The 26424-nt window shown below is 40.0% G+C and overlaps 1 protein-coding gene across 6 annotated transcripts in view; it reads left to right on the forward strand.

Moving 5' to 3' along the window:
* PLXNB2 (plexin B2) overlaps positions 1-26424 on the forward strand; it is a 256105-nt gene that overhangs the window by 164477 nt on the left and 65204 nt on the right. For all 6 annotated transcript variants that reach the window (XM_027639657.1, XM_027639662.1, XM_027639659.1 and 3 more), the window contains 9 exons: positions 8846-9956; positions 11629-11811; positions 14254-14376; positions 18374-18474; positions 20558-20684; positions 22183-22333; positions 24708-24822; positions 25569-25671; positions 26145-26246. In XM_027639657.1, the coding sequence (XP_027495458.1) occupies positions 8846-9956; positions 11629-11811; positions 14254-14376; positions 18374-18474; positions 20558-20684; positions 22183-22333; positions 24708-24822; positions 25569-25671; positions 26145-26246 (2116 nt within the window). The remainder of the gene's footprint in view (positions 1-8845; positions 9957-11628; positions 11812-14253; positions 14377-18373; positions 18475-20557; positions 20685-22182; positions 22334-24707; positions 24823-25568; positions 25672-26144; positions 26247-26424) is intronic.

Below are 26424 nucleotides of genomic sequence, written 5' to 3' on the forward strand. Positions count from 1 at the left end.
TGCTTCTTCCAGGGGAAGTCTGAAACCAGTCCTTGAAGATGACCTTAGCGCTGAAAACAAGTAATTCGTTGTTGTAGCATGGAGCTAGTGACACAGAGTCTCCTTTTACTATCAGTATAAATGCATTTTTTTCCTTGTGCTGTAATACCCTTATTAGTGCAAGGAAAGCCAAGGAATTAAAGCTATCCTAACTCCCTGGTTTTTTCTTCCCATGCTCCAGACTCTCATTTTCTGCAGATCTCTCAGCTAAAAGAAAATAATTTTTTTTTCCTGGGTTGCAGAAGGCATAAAATAACCCATGGCTTGCATGGAGCTGGTTGGTGTGCTTGGGCTATCCCTGCTTTCTGCTGGGCTTCTATGGCCACCTTGTACAGCAGTTGCTGCAGGAAGTCATCCCCCTTCAAAACTCAGACAGCTGTGGCACGTGTTTACACTGGGGGCCAAATTATATTTGGCCATTTGCAGGATCAGGTAGCATAAAAGTGTCTGTTAGTGACTTCAGGAGTGTTCAGGGTAGCCTGTGTTCCTGTCCTGACTGCAGACTGATTCAGCTGGCTGTTTGTCCATACGACATCATTGAGCTTAGTGCTCAATGAGATTGAAAATAAAATTAAAACCTAAATTTTTGTTAGTTAGGAGACCTCATGGTTTTAACAAAACCACAAAACAGTTCAAAGAGGAGATTCTGTGGGTTCAGATTCCTGACAAGTCAGCTGCTTGCTATTAAACGCATCACTCAGCTGCTTTTCTTGCAGATCAACCACATCTTTGTAACATTGAGAAAGCAAGTCCTCATTAAAATGAGTGCTTCATTTCTACTGAGAGAATGCAAAAAGATGGAGGAATGAATGTAGAAGCCCAAACTGAAAGGGAGATGTGGTCCAGGAAGGTATGAATGCAGGCCTGCTTCTGCAGTGTTTCTCTTCCCTGTGTGTGCTCCTGCTTGCATTAGTGGGACTGGATTGCAACCCCCTTATTTGGGATGATAATATGAACACCTGTCTTCGTAATAAAAATTAGGATTCAAAGAGACCTTTCTTTCAAAAGTTACCCTTGTCTCAGAGTGGTTTGTAATCTGTAACTGTTGGTAGTGAATGCTGTCGAATGAAGTCTCTCCACAGAAGCTCTCTTTATTGACTTTTTTATTTAAGCTGCTTGACACTGTGAACTCTTGAAAATATTTTCACTTTAAAGGATTTTTCTTTCAATTTCTAAGAGCAGCAAAAAAACCCTATTCTTGGACTACAGCAGAATCCGTGGTGTAAAAGATTTTCAAAACCAAAATACTGCTAGGTCTAGCTGGTATAAACCAGGGAATTCATTAGAGTTCAGCTTTGTGTAGCATGTCTCTGCTCTGAAGAGTGCATATAAACCTGCAAAGTGCTACTCTTCTTTTTTTGTTTACCTGCTGATGTTGCAGAGACAGCACATTATTGAAAGTTCTGGAGTGCAATTGCAAAATCTGTAAGTATGCATTTTCTGAGTCTCATTACCTGTTGTTAATGCTCTTTTGAGTGACTCCTGGTTGAAAAATTAAGACTCACATGGCTCCATCTTGCTCTACATTTGGATCTAGATCAGAATATTAAATACTTTGGAGTTCAGGTGTGCATGGATGAAAGGTTTTTATTCAGACTACTAATAGTGCTATTAATTTAGCTTGAAGCTAATAACTTAATTATTAATATGAACTCTGGATTTGCTAGCTGTTTGCCTCTCTTAAACTTTTGACAAAACCCTGCCGGTTTTGCACCAAGTTCATGAGAGTCCTTGGCATGGTCATGCTGGGATGCTGGTGGATACAGGACCTACTGTAAAAAGCAATTGTGCTCCTCAGCTGTTAATTCAATTCCAATGACTGGAAAAACCTTTTCCATGTTGGGACAGGAAAACATCTCTGTTTGGGTGGGTGGCGAGTTTGTATGTGGCAATACTGTTTTACTGTAATTGCCAGGGATACTAAAAGTGGATGAGATACCTTGTTTAATCTCCTCCCTAACCCTTTAAAGATCGTGAGACATGACAAGTGTTGGTGATCTTTGGTAAATGATTGGTGGTACAGGTTGTCAAAACTCATCTTTTTTCTTTGTATGAAGGGATGACTTTTAAGCAAAAGTCAAAAAAAGTCATTAAAATTCTGTTTGGCTCATGCCTTATCCTTTCAAATACATCCCTTTGCCCTTGAGCTTCCAGCTAACCTGGCTGTAGAATGCCTCAGTGTCCACTTGGGTTAATGGGCTATCTCACTGAGTGGTTATCTGAGCTTTTTTTGCTGATGATACCTCAGAACTTATGAAAGATGAAAGTCTCCAGAGTGATGAAGACATCTTGTTGCTCGTGCTCGTATCCCAAGGAAGCAATCTAGGGCATGCTCTCCTCTCCCAGACTCTGCTGGCCTCTGCTGATGCTGCAGGTACAAGAGATAGGTTTATTCCTCTTTGGACCAGAGTATGGCTCTTTCTTGCTAGTTGAAACCATGGTATAGGTGTATTGGGTTTGCATAACCAGGTGTTGGAAGTGGGGCACTACAGGGGTGGCATCTGTGAGAAGCTGCCAGATGCTTCCCCGATGTCCAACAAGGCCAATGCCAGCTGGCTCCAGGACAGACCTGTGACTGGCCATGGCCAAGCCCACCAGCAATGATGGTAGTGCCTCTGGGATAATAGATTTAAGAAGGGGGAAAAAACCACTGTACAACAGAAGTCAGGAGAGAGGAGTAAAAAAATATGAAGGAAACAACCCTGCAGACACCAAGGTCAGTGAAGGTGGGGGAAGAGCGGCTCGAGGCACTGGAGCAGAGATTCCCCTGCAGCCCATGGTGCAGACCATGATGAGGCAGCTGTGCCCCTGTAGCTCATGGAGGTCCACAGTGGAGCATAGATCCATCTGCAGCCCATGGAGGAGCCCCACACCAGAGCAGGTGGACACGCAAAGGAGGCTGTGACTCTGTGGGAAGCTCACACCGGAGCAGGCTCCCGGTAGGACCTGTGGGCCTGTGAAGAAAGGAGTCCACGCTGGAAGAGGTTTGCTGGCAGTACTTTTTACCCCACAGGGGACCCATGCTGGAGCAGTTCATAAAGAACTGCAGCCTGTGGGAAGGACTCATATTGGAGAAGTCCATGGAGGACAGTCTCCTGAGGGAGGGACCCCATGCTGGAGCAGGGGAAGAGTGTAATGAGGAAGGAGTGGCAGAGAAAACATGTGATGAACTGACCATGCCTCCCATTCTCCATCTCCCTGCACTGCTTGTGGAGAGAAGGTAGAGAACTCAGGAGTAAAGTTGAGCCCAGGAAAAAGGGAGTGTGTGGGGGAAATGTTTTTTGAAGTTTGGTTTTATTTCTCATTATCATACTCTGATTTTGACTGGCAATAAATTAAAATAATTTCCTCATGTTGCAGCTGTTTGGCCTGTCACAGTAACTGATGAGTAACCTCAGCCCCTGAGCCTTTCATCATATTTTTCTCACCCTGTTTAGCCAAGGAGGGGAGTGATAGAATGGTTTGGTGGGCACTGTGGCTCATTCTTGCCAGATGAAACCATGGTATAGGAAACCCTGGTTTTCAGTAACCTAAATTTGTGGTTCCATATGTCTTCCATTTGTTTTTCCCAGGGATTGCAGAAAAACACTAACGGAATGCACTAAAGGATCTGAGGGCATAACATTCATTATTTCCTTGGCAAATCCATGATTTTCAACCAGTCCTTGTAAAAGAAGATCCATGTCAATATGACTATTACACATTTTAAAAAAAAAGAAATCTTTTATTATTAAAAATTACTCAAAAAAAAAAAAAAAGAAAAACATTTGAGAATTTATCTTTTGAAAGCAAGCAAAACTTTTGTCTTCCACATCAGGAAAAGAGTCAGTATTAAAAGTATTTGTCTGTTTTTTACCACTTTACCGGCAGTTTGACCAGATGGGATTGTTTGTCCTGTGCGAAGATATCCTATGTATCTTAGCAAACTGTGTTTTGAGGAGAAGTGAAAGAGAAGGAAAATGACTCCTTTTGAGCAGTACAGGCTACCACTTCTAATGAAGTGGATATTGGTTTCTCATTCCCCACAGCATGACCTCCTGCAGTTTACTGACGCACAGGTCCCATTTGCTATCAGCAAACTGTCACAAATAAAGGGATGGACACCATCACAGTGATCACTATTCTCAGTGGTTCTACTAAACCAATTTTGGATGTATGGCATAGTGTATACCAAAGAAAGTTGTTCCTCTCTGTCAGAAACCTTTCTAGCATGTTGCCATGCTCTTAGAAAATGGGTTTGAATCCTGCAGAGTGTTGTTTCAGGTATTTCATTCTCTAAACCAGCGAGCTCCATTGTTCATTTGTTTTAGGAAATAGTAATAAAAGTTGGGACTGGGGAAGAGAGTGCTCACATTTACCTGCAGTTGTCACAGAAGTAGAAGCTTTGAAATCCAGACTGAAAATCTGCTCATCTACTGCTTCTCACATGTTCTCCAGTTTCTGTTCTGAATTCCTTTGAGCTTAAAAACAAAAGCTGAATTCTTTTCAACCTGTGGAAAACCTATTGGAAGCTAAAAAGTTACTCAAAATGAGAGGAAAGAGAAATTTAATTCATCTTTCCCCAAATATCTATGCCATTTGGGTGCATTCTTTGGATTTTACCTCTTTTGTGTTGCAATTTCTGAGTCTTTTTGCCAGTTTTTTTTCCAGTTGAATTGTCTTTTGGATCTTTTGGAAGATCACTGTCTCCCTGATTAGGGGAAAGTTTCAAGGAAAACACAGTTCTCTACATTGCTTGCTGTTAAAACATATTGTTATCTGCCTTGTTTGGCAGAAGCACTTGTCTCTAGACCAGAATTTATGTGGTTAGTGAAGAAATATTCTGCAAAAACACCACAGAAGCTAAACTGGTGAGATTTTTCCTTCACTGAAAATTTTCTTGTCCATTGTTTTGAGGAATAACTCTTGTTTTAGTTCTCACTTATACCAGTTTCAGGCAAAATTTGGTACTATTTCACTTCAGCTGAAACAAATATAAGAAATTAATTAACATGAAGCTAAAGATATATTGAAAGCTAAAGTGACTGAGGATGGCTGAAAGTTGAAGGTTCCTGTATACAGATCCAACAGATGATTGTGCAGTGAAGGAGGAAAACACCTGTCAGCACACTGCCAGGGCTAATTTTTAGGACTGTATATAATAAAGTGAAGTCATTTTGAAGCTCACTTTGTGCTTGTAGATTGTAGATGCTCCTTTTTTCTGCATATCTTTTGAAGAATTACTGTTACTTAAGGTTATTTGTCTTGCTTGAGTAGAAAGATATAAAGTTATGGGTACTAATATTAAAATTGATCTAGTTGTGGGGCAGAGCTCTGGTAGCTGTGTCATTCCAACACAGTGTCACTTTATGGCAGCTCCCCTGTATGAAGAGCTCCTGGGTGCCCTGTGTTTCCTGCGCATAGCTTCTAAAATTTCATATTTCTTGTAAGCAGCAGTGTGGGGGACAAGAGACAGTATGGAGACAAGACTTTGAGAGAGAGGAAAGAATTATATGGTCAAATGCTCTGTTGGTCTTCTTTTATCCTGAGTCTGCCAAGGCCTTAAAACTAATTGCAAATTGAGGGTGGAGAGTGTATGTCAGCTCTCAGGACCAAGAGTTGACTTTGAGTAATCCACCCAGGCCTGTGTGTAAATACAGTATGTGATTAAAGCCATTGGAAATATATTTCCTGTGCAGAACATCATGGACTCCATACTGCAGTTCACACTTCTTACTCCTTTTCTTTTGTGTTTCTGTGACTTGTTCATTTAAAACAAAAGTTTTTCACAGCAGGAAACTGTTGCGTGATACATCCCCATAGCACCTAATTCAGTAGGGCATCTGTGTTAATGGCAGCACTGTCATTCCTACCACATCAGCTGGTCATAGCAGGATTCTTCCAGTGGCTGTTTCCCAGTTCAGTTGAGGTGAAAATGGGATGTGGTTGTAGCACACCTCATTTCATTCTGTTTGCTTTTTTCTTTTCTTAAGCCTGCTATTTGAGAAGTGAATGAGAGTTTAATTCTGAATCTTTCAGAGCATATTAAATTTTTGTTTACTGTTTGCTTTGAAGGGGAGGTGGAAAGTGAAACTAATAAGTATAGAGAATGAGGAACTGTTACCTTGCATAGAGATCTGAGATAACCTGATGGTTTGGCATGAGACAGGGTGGCATGGAGTAAATAACTAAAACAAACAGGCAACAAAAAAGATAAGGCACAGTTAATGGAGAGTGCATGTAGTTCTGAATAATTTAAGTCCAAAATTTTAAAAGTAAACAAGACAGAAAATAGTAGGGAAGAAACACTACCTGTTTTTATGCAGAGAGATTAATTACTCTTCTAAGAGTCTAGTTTAGAGATGTGAAACATACTTGTCCTTAAATCCTGGCTCTGGCATGAACCAGCAAGACTCTTTGTCTTCACCTGTAGGACAAAGGCAGATGTATTGCAAGTTCAGTCTTTGTGTCCTGGGTGCCAACAATGGACAAAATGGTTTTTTTCAAGCCACTGAAATAAGTTAACATGGAGGTGAACTGAATGTAGAAGTTTAGGTACAACAAATTGCTTTCCATTAATTTGAGGGATATTGTATAAGTAGAGCTATTTATGGGGGGTTTTTTGTACTGAGAGCAGAGATTATAATAATCTAAACATATTTACTTTGTGGAAAAATACGAACAAATGAATCTCAATTCTTCCACGTTTGTTCCTTTGGCAATAGATAATAGAATTATAAAACTGTTATGAAGCAACATTGCAATAGTATGTCAAACTGTTTTTTTATTTCATTGCAGATAACAGTAAGGATAATATTTGAAACTAGATTATGTGCATTATCACGTATCATTTAGCCATGGAGATGTAAGATGGGATCAAAGCTTGTTTGGAAAATTGAAGTCCTTGGGACCATTAAGAAAAGAAGAGAGGAATTCTGAAGAATTCTAGGTTCCTTAGAGCAGGTCTCCTGTTGTTGTAAAGAGATACAACACTTCATTAAATTGCAAAGCATATACTGAAGTCTACACATCTGAAGAAGGGATTATAACTCTTAGCTTTTTCTGGGTCACTGTCATAGGAGGTCAATCTATCATTAGAAAGTCAGGCTTCAGCTGTTGGGGATGAACTGTCTTGTCTTTGGCGTTATTTTAGTTACCTACCCATTTCGTGACATGATCGGAGCTTCAGCAAAACAAGATTGAAGTTAGCCTTCTATTTAGTCTTCATTATTATCCTGAGTTACATTTAGTAGGGTTTTGGGGTTTTCAAATCACTCTGCTTTTAGGGAAGTTGTTCTCACCATTGCACAAGAATTTTCTCCATAGAGACGCAAAACACAGTCAATACTGGAGGTCAGGAATTGTCTTTCCACATTGCTGGCAATGCAAAGTTGGTTTGGGGAGCTGACAGATGTCTTGTGCTCAAAAGAGTCCTTTCCTCCTGTTCAAACTTTTGCATCCAGATTGTTGATGTTTAATCTTAGTTATCCAGTATAAATGATGTTTCAAGCATTGTCTTTCATATCCCACCAGAATCTATTACTCCTGCCAAAACAGAAGTAATAGCTGGCACAGGAGCATGGTTCCTTCTTTATTAATTTTTAAAGTTTTATTTTATTTTTTCAGTTTCTCATTTTGGTATTTGTGCTCTTTTCCTCCTCCTACAAGACTTTTGCCTGTTAGATTGTTTTGTTAAATGTTTCTCCTGTCTTTTCTGTGTTTTTATTGTTTTCTTTCTATTCAGGCTTTCAGATATTTTCAGATTTAACTTGAGATTTCATATAAATTTATAGGTTCTTCACTCATCAGATCAAGGAATTCCATGGCTAGCTTTGAAAATGAAAGCGCAGTGGATCGTATTTATTTTTCAGTTCTTCCTCCAAATGCTATTCATCCTTTCCCCCTAACATCAGTGTGTCCAAGCATACCGCTTTTCGTTTTCTGCTCTCAGAACTAAACACTTGGAGAAAATACTGACAAAATGTTCTGTGATTAGGATGCCAGCTGGGACTTGCTTCCTCATGTAAATTTTCAGATTAAAATTAGACCCCTGCTTACAAGTTTCAGAAGGTCTTTGTCTAATTCCAAACAGCCAGGTCATCTACTTGGGAAGTAAAATAAGGAACAAAAAAAAAAAGGTAGCAGAATCTTAATCCTAAAAAGTTTTTAAGTGATTTTCTTAGGACAGATTTGAAACTATGAAGTGGCAGTGCTCTAGTGAATGGAAGTGTTGGACTGTACTGCATACCAGCAGTCAAAGGCAATGTTGCATGTTAAGGACTCTACCCTCTTTCTGATCTTCATTGATGAAGGTCAAAGAGCATAAGCAACCAGATCCAGATTTCTTGTTCTCAGTGGAAGGTTTTTTCCCTTTCTGGGGAAAGTCCTGCAACACCAAATGTTTCAAACACTTTTATGTAAATCCCCCCCCACGCCTTAAGGAGGAGCTACCCGAAACACTGAGATTCTCCAGCTTATTTTTAAAATTTCAGCAGTAAATATTGGCACAGTATGATGCTATCTGGAGAAGCACTACTACGTCTTGGCACTCTATGTTGTTTCAAATTGGCTGTTGTTCTCATTGTGCTTTAGCACAGGATTGATTATCTAATGGGTTATATGATAATCATTTAGACATATGACCTTGTTAAATCCTTTCCTAACAGATTAAATTGTTAGGCAATTAACAGGATTTGAAACTACACCTGCACAAGGATAAGTGTATTTGTGTCTGAAGTCATGAGAGAAAAAAACTTCACCATTTCTCAATTTTGTGTACTTTGTATTTTTCAATGTGTTTCATGGTATTGCTTTTTTCCCTTTTTAGGTATTACACAGAAATGGCTTTATGGATCTGGACACTGACCATTCTGAGCTGTTTTTGCGTTACCTTATCCAGAAATGAGGAACTGAAATTTTTTCAGAGTGCTACAGAGCTAAATCATCTAACAGTGGATAATGACACTGGGATAATCTATTTGGGAGTGGTAAATGCTTTGTATCAGCTTACAGAAAACCTGGAAGTAATAAGATCTGTAGAAACAGGTCCAAGAAAGGACAACAAAAAGTGCACACCTCCCATTGATGAAAATCAATGTAAAGAGGCCGTACTGACTGACAATTATAACAAATTACTGTTGCTGAACAAGGTGGATAATACAACTGTGGTATGTGGAAGCCTTTTTAAGGGAATCTGTGCCATCAGAGATCTACAAAACATTAGCAATGAGAAGTATTATGTAGACACTAGTGGAGAAAAGTCCTTTGTAGCAAGCAACGATGAGAATGTATCAACTGTGGGACTGATCACTTCCTTGAATAACGACCAAGTGCTATTTGTTGGGAAAGGGAATGGACCTAATGATAATGGGATTATAATCAGCACTCGGCAGCTTTATGAAAGAGATGGGAAAGACATTTTTGAAATGTATACGGACTCAGCAGCTGTTAAGTCAGCTTTTCACTCATCAAGCACACAACAATTTGTGGCAGTCTTTGAGGATAAAAATTATGTTTATTTTATTTTCAATCAGAAAGAGAAACAACCTGTCAATAACCGCACACTGATTGCACGTCTGTGCAAAGATGATGCCCACTATTATTCCTACTTTGAAATGGACTTGGGTTGCAAAGATGATGATGGTGCCTATGACCACTGTCATTCTGCTTTCATCACTACCCCAGGAAAAGAGCTGGCTGACAGCATGGCTCAACAAAGACAACCTGTGGATACTCCCTCAGATGACAAAGTTCTTCTTGCACTCTTCAGCAAAGTAAACAAAGATGACGGCTCTCTGAAGTCCGCCTTGTGTGTGTTTTCCTTGCGGCAAATCAATGAAAAGATTGAAAAAAACCGAAATGATTGCTACACTAAAAAGAATACCAGCTCATTTTACAAACTTTTTGCAGCAGAAAACCCGTGTGCATTACATGGACTGGTAATATGAGTAATATCAATATTAGTTTTAGAATCTGTGTTAGAGTTACTGAAAAATATACAACTACATGTTTTGGTGTGACTTTGAGCTAAGATCAGATGACTGAAAACTCAATAGCTGGACTTACTGTAGGAATGGAATGTGGTTGGGGGGCTGTGGAACAGGTCAAGCAAGAAGTGGCAATATAGTCTAAATTTTGAGTCTTTTAAAAAGGATTTGATGTTTTCTGAAAGATGAATATGGCTTTCCTAAATGCACTTCTTTTAAAGGTTTCCTTCTGGTATGGAAGTTACTGAGTCAAGTGCAAGGATTTGTTACACCCATGGTCAGCTTCTGGATGATCACTATAGACAATTCTGGTTTCAGTTAATGTATTTATAGTACTTTTAAATGGTATTAAGAATATTTTAAATTATACTGTAATTTAATGTTGTTTTTCACTTGTATTATTTTCAAATTACTGAAATACCCAGATTTCTTATATTCAGGTGGTGTTCATATTTTGCTGTGGCTCAAAATACTTCCATAGCATGATAGCCATCTTCTTTTTATGGCCTGTCATTATCTTGGCTGTAAAGGTTTTGGAGGGTACTGTTACACCCCTCCAGATACTGTTCTTCAATTTATGACTGTCAGTTTTCAGCATCTCTGTTGGCTTTATGATGGTTTTGCCCACATCACTCTGTTCCCAAGCCCCACTTGTGCATGCCATTCATTACTGCAGCCAACCCTAAACTAGGTTGAGAAATTAAGTCATTTTAAAAATAACTCAGCAAGCTTTTAGGAGGATATCTTAATTCCCCAGCTTGACCAAGGTACACACTTTCATAAGCAGCTGTTTGAGCACAACTTGAGAAGTGGTGTGCTGTAGTCCAGAGGGAGGAGTGAACAGCTGAAGAGATGGGGCATGGGAATACGTTTTGTTGGTATCGACCCATAATCCTTCATCTTGTGAGACTACAACCATCTCCCACACAATAGGTCACTACTGATAATAGAAGCTAAAAAAACACTTTTTGCTTCAAACCACCGGTGTTACTCTCTGCAGTACCCTGCATATGGGGTGAGCATCAAACATAGAAATCCTGAATGTGACAAGTGGAGTGGCCATGGCTTCTCACAAAAGGTGTGGATTTCAGATCAGAAAGACAGTTTTGTTACCAAATATAGCAGGAAAGGCAAAGTGTGAATGAACTTCCTTCTGGTGGCACTCTCTGCAGCTCAGTATTAAAGCGTAGCGAAGAGGGAATGTGTTGAAGTTCATGAGAAGGTTGCCAGGGGGTTGCTTTTCTATGGATAGCAGCAAATTAAGAAACAAAATAGCAATCTTTAACACAAAATTGGTTAACGTGATCTCCATGACATGTTCATTTTAACTGAACAAACTGGTTATTTTTTAAACTGTGCTGCTATAATGAGATAGAAACAAAAAGTTTTCTCTCCCCGTACCTCCTGGAAAGTGAAAGCATTGAAGCAGTTTGCAATTAGCAGGCTGCTCTCTGATTGCTGCCTGTTGGCTGGGGGAAAATGGCCAGACAATCCGTTTCTTTCTTTGTACTCTTCAATGTCTGAAGTGTATTATACTTTCTGGTAATAGGGCTGCACTTCATTCTGAGCTAGGAATTAGTGATCTGAATGTTTAACATCACTCTGTGTTGCTATTCTCTATTAGAATGCAAGCAAAAATTTCCCCTGTGGCTCCGAACACTTGCCATACCTCTTGGGAAGTTGGAATGGTGTTATAGAGAAGCCAGTACTACAAAAAGAAGGGATGAATCTCACGGCTGTCACTGTGGCTGTGGAGAACGGGCATACCGTGGCCTTTCTGGGAACTTCAGATGGTAAAATTCTTAAGGTAACAAACTGGACTTAAAAGACTGGAGGTATTTAAAAGGTTGTGAACTGTAGTGATAGCATATGGCTACTCTAGAAGTAAACAGGATTTATAAGATCATCTACCAAGAATAAATTCTCTTGGAGCTTGGTATTCTTAATCGCAGAGAAAAACCATATTATTGCTGATGTACCTCAGCTATCCGATACACAGACTGAATTAGCATTGCTTGAATGACACTTTTCCCAAAGGATTACATACATACTGAGAGCTTTATACAAACAGCCTTTGGTAATCTAACAGCTGCTCTAGCCTTATCTCTATTCAAGCCCGTACTAGTTTAAGAGCAACTTTTCATTTTGTCTTTCTGGCCTTTCAGTGAATAGAGGTGGCAATACAAAGCCCAGGCTGAAGCTCTGATAAATTCTGTTTGTGTGGTGCTCAAGATTTGACATGTTTGTAGTGTTAAAATGTCAAGACTGCAACACCAAACACCTTCTTTTGCTTGAAGGAGAGTGATGGCCATGTCCAACCAAAAACCTAGCACTGCCGAGTCCCACCAAACAATGTCAGAAGTATTCAGAAGGCATGTGGGTGTGGTGCTTAGAGACATGGTTTAGTGGTGAACATGGTGGTGCTAGGTTAGTGATTGGACTCGACGATCTTAGAGAGCTTTTCCAACCTTAGTGATTCTATGATTCTATGTCCCTAAGTGCCACATCTAAAAATCTTTTAAATATCTCCAGGGATGGTGACTTAACCAGTTCCCTGGGCAACCTGTTTCAATGCTTGATAAACCTTTCTATGAAGAAATATTTCATAATATCCAATCTGAACCTCCCCTAGCATAACTCAAGGCCATTTCCTCCTTCTCTGTTGCTTGCTAATTGTGAGAAGAGACCAACCCCCACCTCACTACAACCTCCTTTCAGGCAGTTGAAGAGAGCAATAAGGTCTCCCCTCAGGCTGTTTTTCTCCAGACTGAAAACCTCAGCTCCCTCAGCTGCTCCTCATAAGACTTGTACTCTTTACCCTTTACCAGCTTCCTTGCCCTTCTCTGGACATGCTGCAGCACCTCAATGTCTGTCTTGTAGTGAGGGGCCCAAAACGTGACACGGTACTCAAGGTGCAGCCTCACCAGTGCTGAGTACAGGGGTACAATCACTTCCTTAGTCCTGCTGACCACACTATTTCTGGTATAAACCAGGATGCCATTGGCCTTCCTGGCCACCTGGGCACACTGCTGGTTCATGGTCAGCCGTTTACCAGCACCCCCAGCTTCTTTTCTGCTAGGCAGTTTTCCAGACGCTCTATCCCAAGCTTGTAGCTTTCCATGGGGTTGTTGTGACCCATGTGCAGGATCCAGCACTTCACCTTGTTGAATCTGCTACAACTGGCCTTGGCCCATCAATCCAGTCTGTCCAGATCCCTCTGTAGAGCCTTCCTACCCTGCTGCAGATCAACATTCCAACTCAGCTTGGTGTCACCTGCAAACTGACTGAAGGCGCACTCAATTCCCTCAGCCAGATCATTAATAAAAACATTAAACAGGACTGGCCCAATACTGAGTCCTGGGGAACATCACTAGTGACCAACTGCCAGCTGGATTTTACTCCATTCACCACCATCTCTGGATAGCCCAACCATCCAGACAGTTTTTTACCCAGCGAACAGTGCATCTGTACAAACCATGAGCAGCCAGTTTCTCCAGGAGAATGCTGTGGGAAACAGTGTCAAAGGCTTTAGTGAAGTGTACGTAGACAACATTCACAGCCCTTTACTCATCCACTAAGTGAGTCACATGAGGAGATCAGGTTGGTGAAGCCAGACCTACCTTTCATAGACTCATTATGGCTGGACCTGATCCCCTTGTAGCCTTGTATATGCCACATGATGGCACTCAAAATGACCTGCTCTGTGACCTTGCCTGGTACCGAGATCAAGCTGACAGGCCCGTAGTTCCCTGGATCCTCTTTCTGACCCTTCTTGTGGATGGGCATCACATTTCCCAACCTCCAGTCAAATGGGACCTCCCCAGTTAGCTGGTACTGCTGGTAAATGATGGAAAATGGCTCAGGGAGCTCTTCTGCCAGCTCCCTCAGTACACAGAGGCTTCTGGTGTGTAAAAGTGGTGCAGCAGGTCACTGATCAATTCCCCTTGAATTTTCGGTGCTTCATTCCACTCCCCATCCTTGTCTTTCAACTCAGGGAGTTGGGTACCCTTAGAACAACTGGTCTTAAAGACTGAGGCAAAGGAGGCATTAAGTACCTCTACCATCTTGTCATTTTTTTTCCTCTGTGTTGCCCCCCACAACCGACAATGTATGGAAATTCTGCTTAGTCCTGCTTTTGTTGTTAGTGTGGTTTCAGAAATATTTTTATTGTCTTTTACTGCAGTAGCCAGATATAATATTTGGGTGAAAAGAAGCAACATTAACCACCTTTCTTTCTTCCATGAAATAGGTGTTCCTGTCATCCACTGCAACTGAGTACAGCTCTCTTGCTATTGAACTAAATAAACCCATAAAGAAGGACCTGGTCCTTGACCAAACCCAAGAAAATCTGTACGTGATGACCACAGACAAGGTAATGTGTCCTGCTTGCATTAAGGACCAGGCCTACTTTCACTTTCTCTGTAGCTTGACCCGAGATTTATACATTTCTGTGTTGTTCCTGGAAGTCACCCTATTTAGTGGGACTCCCCCTACTCTGTGTGTGTAAAGACCCTTCTCAACGCTAAGCTGATGGACTTGTTTATTGTGACTTGGAGAATTGTCATATCTGTGATGCTTAGTGATTGGGAATGGGAAGTGAGTTCACCTCTGAAGCTCTCATACAGGATCTGTGAGAAGGACGAAGTGGACATGATTGGCACCAGAAAGCCTCGGGGCCAGGCAGCCCTAGAGCTCAGTGTGGTGTGTGTGGAGCACTGGTGGATGCTCTAGCTGCCATCAGTTCTTTCAAAGAGTACTTCAGGATTCTGGTGGCTCACATACTAGCACTGACACATCTGTAAAGCCACCAGGAGTTTTTGTGGGTCTTACTGTCAAAAACTAAGAAGCAATGGAGATAATTATGTATTTGGGAAACACTTTTGTTTAAGCTTCTGCTTGACTGTAGCGGGAAAAGTCCAATTTTTTAGGAAAGGCACGGGCAATCTCTTTTAGGTTCCCCTTCTTTGTGCTGTCAGGTGAGGGCACAGTGGAGATTTGTAAAGAAAGGGAGAAAAAAAACAAGTAGGAGATGAGAGGGATGCCAGATTTTTCCTTCACCTCCAGCTGTAACCCTCTTCTGACACTTTTCTTTGTGGAGGCTGGAGCTGCTGGTGTCAAACGCTTGGTTCAGCAGCTCTCTGGTACAAGGTGGGTAACAGGCTGTGACCATCTGCAGCCCTGACAGTGACATGGAATGCAACATGGGAGGTGCTCTGCAGCAGTAACACACAGAGAATGGAGGGGGTGGAAGGGGGGCTATGAAAGGAGAGTATTTGGAAAAACAATAAAAGAAGAATATTTTCTGACTGTTTTATAAAAGGATTGATATAAATTTGTGCTGCAAGAATGTTATAGTCTAGCTGAAGGTTTTCAGGCTAGAAACCATGTTGGAAAAAATGCCAGATAAACGACTGATAAAGCATTTAATAATATGGTAGTGTGAGACAGGTTTTCCTTTTCTTCTTTTCTCTTTTCTTTTCTTTTCTTTTCTTTTCTTTTCTTTTCTTTTCTTTTCTTTTTTCTTTTCTTTTCTTTTTTCTTTTCTTTTTTTCCTCTCCAACCCTCTCCTCTCCAACCCTCTCTTCTCCTCTCTTCTCCTCTCTGACCCTCTCCTCTCTAACCCTATCCAACCCTCTCCTCTCCGACCCTCTCTGTCTCCCTCTCCCTCTCCCCCTCCCTCTCCCCCTTCCTCTCCTCTCCTTTTCTCCAGTAGTCGATACTTCTCATTTGGATTCTGTTCAGATTTGGAACAGAACTCCAAACTTCAACATTGTCCACGAAACTCTGGGTGGCCTGGCACCACATATGACAAGCTGGCATGTTATGTAAAAGCCCTGAGGCCCTTATGAGGCTACAGCATGTCCTGCTGAGTAACGTAAGGGATATCAGCAATCTTGAAGGAAGATAAGTTTTCTGGTGGCAGTCACCTTGAAATAGTAGAATTTAAAAGGCCAAGACAATTTTTTTTCAGAGGAAACCTGCATAAAAATAATTCCATCTCTACAAAACATTTAAATTTAGAAAGCAGCAAATTTATGCCAAAGAAAGGATTTCATTTTAATCTTTTCCAAGTAGCTCTCGTAGACACTGCTGTTTCTGAATAATATGAATAATAGTTTTCTTTTACAAAACCTATTTAGCTTAAATATGAATAGCTAAAGTTGGGAGCTCTGTAATGGCATTACATTACTGTCATCTCCAGGAGTTAATTATGATGAGCAGTCCCACCCACTTTTAGAAGCAGATAGACAGGAGGAGAATAGAGGCCTTCAGAGCTGGGAGAAACGAGGCGACGTAAGCAAGGGGAGAAGAATAAAAGCTGAAACATGCACTTCTGGGTTAAGTATGGCTGTGAGTTCTAGGAATAGAGATATCAGAACTCTGCTTTGTAAGTTTAAGTGGTTTAGAGTTATTTAAAATAAGGTAAACAATAAAGAGCAGCTAGCTGCGCTGATAGGTGTGCACGCTGCTGAGCTACCTGGCAGATGCAGCCTGCCTCAGCATTTGGAAATTAATTGCTTGGGTTCTGTTAGCACTTGAGCAAAGCAAAAGTGGTGATATGGTAGGCGATAAGAGAAATACAGACAAGAGAAATACAGGCAAGAATGATAGGAGTTAAGTGCCATAGTGAGAATCAAGCACTTCCTTTCCTGTTTCACTTTTCCTCCCTCTTCTTCTCTTAGCTTCTGCTGTGGTGTCAATAGCAGTGGGTGGCTTGGAGGAAATGCTTTCAAAAGTTGGTCTCCTCTGCTCCCACAGCTTGGACAGAGAGCAGGAGAAACCCCTTGCAGCTTCTTGGGGGACTTGGAAAGGAGCTTAGCACCCCTGCAGTGCTCATGCTGATTCATTACAAGTGTACCTCACTGGTAGGATCCCAGATTCCTTACGGTGTGTACCATACCATGAGGAAAGCAGAAGACTGTGCCAGTCACTTGCCATGATCACTAGCTTGTTCACTTGTTTTAGTTTTTAACACTCTTTAATTTAGAGTGCCAACTAGAAAATCTCTAAAATTAGTTTATTTGCATTTTGAAACTATCTGTAAACAGAGCTGCTTTTTTGGTTTGGGTTTTGTTTTTTTTTTTTAATCATTAAGGTCACATAAAACTTGCAAAGACAGCAGTCTCTAGGGCTTGTTTATGCCTGCCAGAATTATGAAATAAATACTTTGTCATAAAAAAAACCCCACTCACTGGATATTCAATTACTCATGGGTACCAGTTAGTGAAACAGAGTGCCAGTAACTCAGCTCCAGTTAGCTAAAAAGAACAGAATGCTGAAAAGGCAAACACCTGTATTAATAAATGCAATCAAACTGCACAATATTGGCATTTTCCCTAAGTGAGTCATTTTCCTTAACTCTCCAAATGTGAGGAAAAGGCCAAACTCAGGCTAGTAAAGTAGCTTTATAATTGCCAGTTGTTTTAAATGAGATGATAAGAAAGCCCACATCTCAGAGTTACTGTTCCTAGACTTTTTGAGCTCTTTAGAAGTAAAACATAACCATCAACAGGAAGATGTATGTCCCATTCTTCTCTTGCATCATTTCAGCAGCATAGCGAAAAGGAATGGTTGTTTGCTGGCTCCTCTTTCTGTGACAAAGTTGTTTATTCTCAGCACCAAAGGAAATCAAAACCAGAAGCTAAATACTTACTGGGGGAATGAGACATGAGAATTGATGATGTTCTTTTCCCTGCTGCTTCCTGTCATAATTATTTCCATTTTATTTTGTGAATGTATTCCATGGTGGAGTGTTATGCATGGAGAAGTGAAGTAACCCAAAGCGCCCTGGTTCTCTCATGCTTGCAGACTTTCTGAAATGCCTTCTGGCTAAAAGTGCATTTCCAAACAATTTCATATCTGTGCTAGTGATATGGAGGGGAGAATATTCTGTTAAAACAATTATCTAGTCAGTTCCAAGTTAGCCTTTTGAAAGTATCTGTCCTGCAGTAGCTGTTTCTTGAATTCAGAGCATTGTTGACGCAGTTTCTGTCCTGAGATGACTGATGTAATGCAGATTTCCAGAAGTAACATAACTGGAGGAACTGAAAAGCTCAATTTTTGTAAGACTTGCTCATGATTCTTGATTATAACAATGTCCTACATCACTTTGAAGACCGATTAAATAATATTGGAGTGAGAAAAAAATCAAGAAAAAGTGTGGGAATTTGGACTTTGTTAAGGGGGAAAAAACAGACTCTGGTTTTATACATATTTTGTTAAGAACAGGCTGAGCTCTGATGATAATAATACAGGGTCAAGCCGTCTGCTGCCACAGGCAATGGCGCTGTACAGCTCTGTGCACAAACATTTCTGTCGTGTTGTGCCTTCTTCAGATGTTATGGTTTGCCTTGCTTTTGGTTCTCCAGGTGTATCGGTTACCTGTGCAGGACTGCCACAAACATTCGGACTGTGAGAAGTGTGCCCAAGCGAGGGATCCATACTGTGGCTGGTGTGTGAGAGAGGGCAGGTGAGTGCTGCTGGTGTTTGCTCAGGTGCAGGCGGTGGAATAGCTCAAGTTTTGACATGTGCTATGGGTTACTGCTCGACGTAGTGATCTCAGCATTTTGTACTCAGCCTAACACTCCGGATAGTGATTTAATTTTATTCACAAAGACATTAATATCAGTATTCTATGCACACAAAAAAAGTCCCCGTTTACTTATGCAGATTTGATTAGTTTTGGAAAATATATACTTTTCTGCTGATGCTGAGAATGATTATATGTTTTCTAACTGTATATTTTATCTGTCTTTGAACTGTACAGTCAAATGTTCTTCCAGAAAATAAAAAAATGCTCCCTATTTCAAACTCAGAAAATATAGCATGTATTTTAAGTAGAGCAGTAAAGTGTAAAAAAGAACACAAATGGAAAAAACTGTTCCATGTCTAAAATAAAGTGTGTAGCTGAAATGCTGATTTTATATAAACTTCATCTATCAAGACATGAGGCTGCAGGGGACCCTTACCTACCTGTAGGAGAGCAGAAAGTGGTATTTGGCTGACTATCTGCAGAGGTTCACTGAATGAATATTCAAACACATGTAAACTAGGACAGCACTGAACTGCTCTGTAATGTCTTTTCTTTGCACTCTGCAAAATCCCTCTCGGAATGCCGAGAGGGAAGAGCAGTGGTCCTGCAGTTCTCTTTTTGACTAAGTTAATTAACCCCTTGGCATGAGTGGTTGGGAATTCGTGATTCTAACTTCTTGCTGTTGGAACAAAGGGGATGTTTAATTATAATATGCAGATGAATTTCAGCCTTCTACCTTCCTGCCTGAAAATGTGAACTATTGCGTTAGGTTACCTATCAACCTGATGTAGCATAATATGGAGCACTGCAGAGAAACTTATGCAGTGTGTGCAAGTTTGTGTAATATACTGTAACTCCTCCAGCCTGGGTTTCAGTTGCTGTGGATGAAACCCAAGGATCTGGAATATAACCTCAAACTCCTCCTGGGCTGCTGGGAGTTGAAGGTTGTGTCATATATCATAAAAAAGGCAATTTTCTCTAGATTTCCCTTCAGATTTTTTATATGACCACTGACCTCAATATTTCAAAATATTAATGGTTTCTGAGAAGAGGCAAACATGAATTTTCACATTTGCTAGTATTTATTTTCTGTGGGGAGAAAAAAATGTTTCATTTCTAAGTTTAAAATCTGTCTCATGCTCATACACAGCACTTAGTATTGTGTTTGGGGATATGTTATGTAAATGTAGACTCTGTATGTAAATTATTTGTTTAAAGGAGGTTTGACAGAGCTGTGCAACAACTGCACAGTGTTAAAGCCCCTGATGATTTACTATTCTGCTGCAGCAACCAGAGGTTCCACAGCATTTGCTCCTAAACTTTGCACAGAATGGAAAGAATATGCATGAGACTGTCCCCACACACACTTCAACAAGCTTCTGTAGCCACATATGCAGCCTCTATACTGCAGCATCTCTTCTTCCTGTACTTGAGCTGGGAAAATCTCCCAGTGTTTTTGGTGAGGCTGCACAGTCACTCTTGTCTTCCTGTAATTCTAACAGTGCCTTGGCAGGGAGAGGCCTTAAATAGTGGCAGGAGGTAATGAAAACATGCACTGTGAAAGTAACATTTCTAGAGCTGTTTCATAACTCTCCACAAGCTTGAGTATCTCCAGCAATACTCCTCTGTTTCATCTTATGCTCATGAGTGTTGGGTCTTATCACTGACAACATACAGAAGTCTGCCATTTGACTTGCAGAAAAAACAGGCTGTGCCCATTCCTTCAGGATATTGTTATATATTACAATGAAGGTTATTCAGCTTCATTTCAGATGATCAGGCAATGGTTCCTGTGCTAAATATTACTTCCTCTTTATGGATTTGGGTTGTCTAATTCCAGGTGGTGTCCAAAATAGTACAGGCACTTGCTTTTGACACCTCAAACCATCAATAGTTATTACACCACTTGTTCTGTTAAAAATTCTTTAATAGCAACTCCACTAGTCAATACTAAAGAAAATTTTTTGTCAGAGTCCAGCTATAATATTGCTTTGCTTTGGTTTTTATTTCTTTTTTTCAGGTGCACAAAGAAGGCAGACTGTGGAACATCTGATAAGGAGAATCACTGGCTGTGGAGTCCAAGTGGCACATGTGTGACTATCATTAGTGCAGACCCTCTAAATATGAGTCGCAGAGCCCCTGCTAAGGTATTACAGGAAAATGCTTTTCTTATATACTCTTAAAGCACATTGATGTGACTACCAGGAAGATGAATATCTGCATTTCTTTATGCACAGTGAAGACCAGGAGTAGGATAGTGTTTTCGATATCTCAGTCTCTGGCATTTCTCACAGTGCTCTTTCTTGCCTGCTGTTCTTGCAGGTTGCAGTTTACATTTTCTTCTAAGAAATTTTTGAATTTGACCTGTAAACCGAAGTGATGCACTAGCATGGATGATAAAGCACTTACATTTGTCTGAATATTATGGAAGTGTTGCACAGTGTTGTATAACCCATAAAAAATAATTGGTAGGGCAGATTTCATGCTGCCCTTTCAGCTTACTTGAGCATAAACTTAAGTAAGCAATGAAACCATAAGCTGTTGCTTTAAAATCAGCAGTAGATTTGCCTACGCAGTGGAGTCTGACTGGGTACATGGAGAAGGTAAATTCAGCATGCAAAACGACTCATGCAAAAAACTGAGTTTTTGGAGTGTGACCAGGGTGTTAAAACTTTCTCTAATTTGAAATGGAGCATACCAGTGCAGACTGAGGCCTTCCCAGGGATACTCAGCAAGTAAAATCAGTAAAGGGCTTTTAATTCCTCTTAATCAGAAATAAAGAAACTGTCTGCCAAGTCACTTTAATTCCATTTCTAAATGATGTAAATAGCATTGTGTTAAGGCCATTTCTATGTTGAATAAGGACGTTAGTAGAGTGTAACTGGTTTCTACTGGCAATAAGAAATGGAAAAAGTTAAACTGTATAATGAACACACCTGAAACATTAAGTCAAGGACAGCATCCAGAATTTCATTTTAGTTGTTTCCTCTTTCCTTGTTAAGTTTTCCTATCTTATTTTGCTTTTAGTTCCTCACATACACTCTCCTGGAGGAGGTTAACATCTCACCATCACTCAGAAATCCTTTTTATCAGTAGTGATAGATTTCAATAGATTTTTTGCAGTTACATTGAGTGTTGAGGAAGCCATGTTTCTGTTCATCCCTTTCGAACTCCAGCATTTCTGGTCTATCCAGCTTTGTTCCATTATTCTCTAGTAACACAGAAGGTTAATGTAATTTTAATTAAGTTTGTCAGGATTTAAGAGTTAACCACTCTGCTTAGTGTTGCTAAACTGGATGCTGAGGACAAGAATAAAAGGCTTTAGGTGTGTCTGTACAGACATTTTTGTTCTGATCTAATGGATTGACAGGACAAGAGATTTTTGTATCAGTATAATTCAGCAGAGACCCAGCCTGGAAAAACTGGTAGAGATACAAGAAGAAAAGATTACCAGATGGGAAGAAATAAAAATTGAAAAGGAGAACCATCTTCTGTAATGCTAGCTAAAATATCACCACTGAACAAACAAAAAAAAACCAAAACAAAACAACAACAACAAAAGCAGTTGAAATACTGTGATTATAAACCTTACCAGCTCTTGAATCATTTCTTCCAAACATTTTACCCTTTTTAAATTGTTTCCAGGTGGAACTGACTGTAAGTCCATTGCCAATTTTGACTGCAAGTGACAATGTTTGCTGTACATTTGGGGGAACAACACGTTCTGCTCAGTTGAAAGAAGGGGTTATTATCTGTGATCCACCTGATATAATTCCTCCAACACCAAAACATCAAGGTAAAGAAATACTGCTACCCTCCATAGATAACAAGAGAAAAGAACATAGTCTGGTGTTTCTAATGTGATGCTCTTATATGAGATGCATACAAGCTGGGTTTTTTTCCTCTTCCAGTCCCTTTCCCCAAATAGTCTGTTACTGAACTGTCCATTTGCTCAAACTTTTTGCATTGATGTATTCATAAGCTATAGCATTCCCAGTGTTTCTGCTAGGAACCTGAAACGGTAGCTTGGTAGACACATAGACATGGAGCCTGAGAGGTGCTGTTGTGTGTCCCAAACAAACAAAACCCAGATACTCTAATCAGAGTTGCAGCGTCAGAAGAGATGCATATGTGCTTCAACTGTGAGCTGTTCATGCCTGATGTCTCAGTTTTGCTCTAGTCAATAGTACTTCAGTGGCTTGTTTTCTAGTCACAAGGCTGTCCTTTCTATCATAAAGCCTTCTGCCTATTCTACTGTGTGTCCTCCAACCTCTGCAAGAGTAAGCCCAGTGGAAAAATACTTGATCATATAATTAAAGACTGCATCGTTGTTCTGAACCACTGATTACAGGCTTAAGATCTGTTGCCAGCTATAATTTATTTCCTAGATAGTGCTTTGTTGGTGCTTTAATTCATACATCTTGATGTATAAACACATGGACTGAAACTGGTTACACAGCACTGTTTATTATGTATCAAGTTTTAAAAACTGAAAAGAAATAACAAACAAAAACAGGTGCTCTTACAACTTGCAGACATACCCCTGAGGATAAATCTTTTATATCTATCAAAGCAGTCATGAACTATCAGAGCGGTACTTGAAAGCACTTTTTAAGATAAGTTTCAATTCTCTTAAGGCTGAAAGAGGTTAAAATCCAGTTGCAGTTGCAGGGAAAATAATTGTATTAAAATCTTATTGTTGAGTTTTACACTAGCTGGGGCATGTCACAGTGCTCTGTTATTTAGGGCCAACTCACATTCCCTAAATATTTTGTAAAGCGGGACATAAAGTAATGGGGTTGATAAACATGACATCTCAGAGTTGTCCAGCATAAAATATGAGACTAGAAGCCTGTCAGAGAAGGCATTAGAGTAAGCAAGTCACCTAGAAATAATATGTCCCTCTAAGTTGGTTGCACAGGGATCCATCTGAAAGGATATTCAAAAGTAATATAAGGATGCTCAGAAGCTCAGCAGACACCAGCAGAAGGTAGGTAGCTACAAACACAGGCAGTGGTTCACAGAACCACAGAGTAGTTAGGACTGGAAGAGACCTATGGAGATCACCTAGTCCATCCCTTCTGATAAAACAAGTTCACCTAGAGCAGGTTACACTGGATCATGTCCAAGCAGGTTTTGAATATCTCCAGAGAAGGAGACTTCACAACCTCTCTGGGCAGCCTGTTCCAGTACTCTGTCACCCTCAAAGTAAAGATATTTTTCCTCATATCCAGAGGAACTCTCCTGTGTCTCAGTTTTTGGCCATTACTCCTTGTTCTATCTGAACAGAGTCTACCACCATCCTCTTGATACCTGCCCTTAAGATATTTGTATGCATGATGTTTGTATGTTCCTTGCAGCATGTGACAAAAAGTCCAGAGCCATCCAGTTACTCTTAAGAAACCCTACTGATATTGGAAAAGTCTGGGCTGCTTTAGTTGTGGTTGGTTCCAAAAGGAATAGGACGTTTCTAGGAAGGATGCTTTTTCACCACCCTATTGTAAGGAAATCCCCTGGCATTCCTTTGAGTCTGAAATATTCAAGGGGACCCAGTGCAGGCAAAAGTAACTTCCAGCCAAGCAGTTGATGGTCTTCTAAGAACCTGTTCCAGAAAGCAGAGTTTGAAATTGCTCAATAGCTTGTGAAATAGCTTGTCATAAGGGCTTAATGATTTCTGAAAAAGGTATTTCAAAAAGTTTCACTGAGGAAAGCACAACAGATGAGAAGTACATTTGCGGAGAAATCATGTACGGCAAACTGAAGCTCACAAGTGCCTGTGCTAACTTACGGTTGCAAGCACTGTTGGGCATTAATCACAAAGATCACTTGCTTTAATTCACATGACAACAGTTTTAATTCAAAAATGAAAGAACTAATTTTACACACAGACATATTCATATTTAAGAAAATTTTTTATTTAAAATGACTGTTCCTGTGCCAGCTTTCATCTGTGTTCAATTATCTCCTTACTCAATTTTCCATGTTCTTCTAGGTTCTTTAAAATTCTAAGACAAAACAGAGCTTATAGTTGTGAGATACAGAGTCAATAGGATAGTTAAATATTTGCTTATGTCCTGTAAAATGATAAAAGTGTTATCATTGTATCATTCAGCTCAAGAGCTGAAGAATTCAACAACCACTTGGATAATTTTTTTTTTCTTTTGTGACAGATCATGTTTCAGTTCCACTTCAGTTAACCTTTGAAGAGAACAAGATATTTTTTGCATCACATACTTACCCTTTTTATGACTGTGAAGAAGCAATGAATCTTATTGAAAATCAGCCGTAAGTATTTCAGCTTCTTAAGTGTTTGCATTCTGTAGCTTTGTGTGTGAGGTAACTGACAGCTGAGTTACTCAATCATTTCATAATTAAGCCTTTGGCACTCTCAAAGATTGCCAGTGTCCCAATCCTTTTTCTTACCTTTAAAGGCAGTTTAAAAATGGTTGAATGGCACCAGATGAGCTAGCAACACAAGGTGTGGAATAGAAATATTCATGGCACACATAATTAAAGGCCAGTTCATTGGATTACCATTTCTGTAGCTGCTGATGTATCTACAGGTGGATATCTGGATATGTGGATATCTGCTTGCCTACTGGTTCCCTGAAATGATAGATTGGTGCTTTAGGTTGTGGTGCTTTCAAGTAGGACAGTCAATGCTGACTCTGCCCTCAGCATCTGCCCTGCTTGAGATGTTACTGCCCCATGGCAGGCACAGCCAGCCCAAAATCTTTATTCAGCTTTATGTATGAAGGTTGATCAAAATAATTTCCAGTCCTCTCAGGCTTGATCTCAATGTCTGTGCAAGATACTGTGGTTTTCTGATCCTTGCTCAAATATTTAATGGCTAAAATAGCTTTTTGGATTTCTTGAACTGTTCTTATTATAAAGTTTTCAGCTTAACATAGTAAGGATGTTATAACAGACTGATCTACTATCCATGAATAAATATGGAATTTCATTTACTTTTTCTGTCAGTGGGGGGAAAAGCCTGACAGTTTGTCATGACTACCGTGTTATATTTGTAGATGCTATTCCTGTGCAAGCAATAGATGGAATTGCCAGTGGGACTGGAAAAGACATATCTGTGAAGAGTCCTCTTCAATACAGGATGTGATTAAACAAAATATGGTAATGTTTAAAAATAAGGTTATTAGGTTTTTATTAGAACACTTCAGTGTTTTGTTTGCTTTATATCTCGTATCAGTTGGTTGAATTAGGGATTTAAAAATGATCCTAAAGTTAGCTCCAGAAGTGTAAGGTGGTTTTTTTTTTAGTGACAGTGCAGGGGTGGGAATTCAGGGTGTGATTGAGGAGGGGCAGTGAGACTGAATAACTCCTGAAAGGATATTTCTGTTCCTTTTACTATTTTGCTTCAATGGGAGGAACATGATTTCAAGGCAGGGAAAGATAATCACCCACAGCTTTGACATATGCTGCAGTCATTTTTAGCATGTCTAATTTGAAAGGGTGTAATCAAATCTGTCACTGTATTTTAAGCATGAAGTTCTTCAGAACAAGCATTCTATTGTCCGAAGGCTGTTGGAGCTTATTGTGATAAGATTTTTTGGTTGTAATAATATATAAAATGTTTCTCTCTCCAGGAAGAAGAATGCCCACAGTTTCTAAACCCTGACCCTCCAATAATACCTATGGAGTACCAAACAACTGTGTATTTTGAGGGAAAGCATCTAGATTATTATCAGGTAAGCAGATTAATTCAAAACTAGCTGTCATTTGAATGCAAGTTAAACTGCATCCACACCCCTAAACTAAAGCATTAATGTGCCTTGGAGATCCTACTCGTACTTGTTTTTAAAGAAAGAAAAGAGCTACACATTCAAGTTCGATGCAGTGTTGGTTGCTGTAGTAGAGTCATCACCA

This window comes from Corapipo altera, unplaced genomic scaffold, assembly GCF_003945725.1.
Source record: "Corapipo altera isolate COAL_440 unplaced genomic scaffold, ASM394572v1 1b, whole genome shotgun sequence".
NCBI classification, from domain to species: Eukaryota; Metazoa; Chordata; class Aves; order Passeriformes; family Pipridae; genus Corapipo; species Corapipo altera.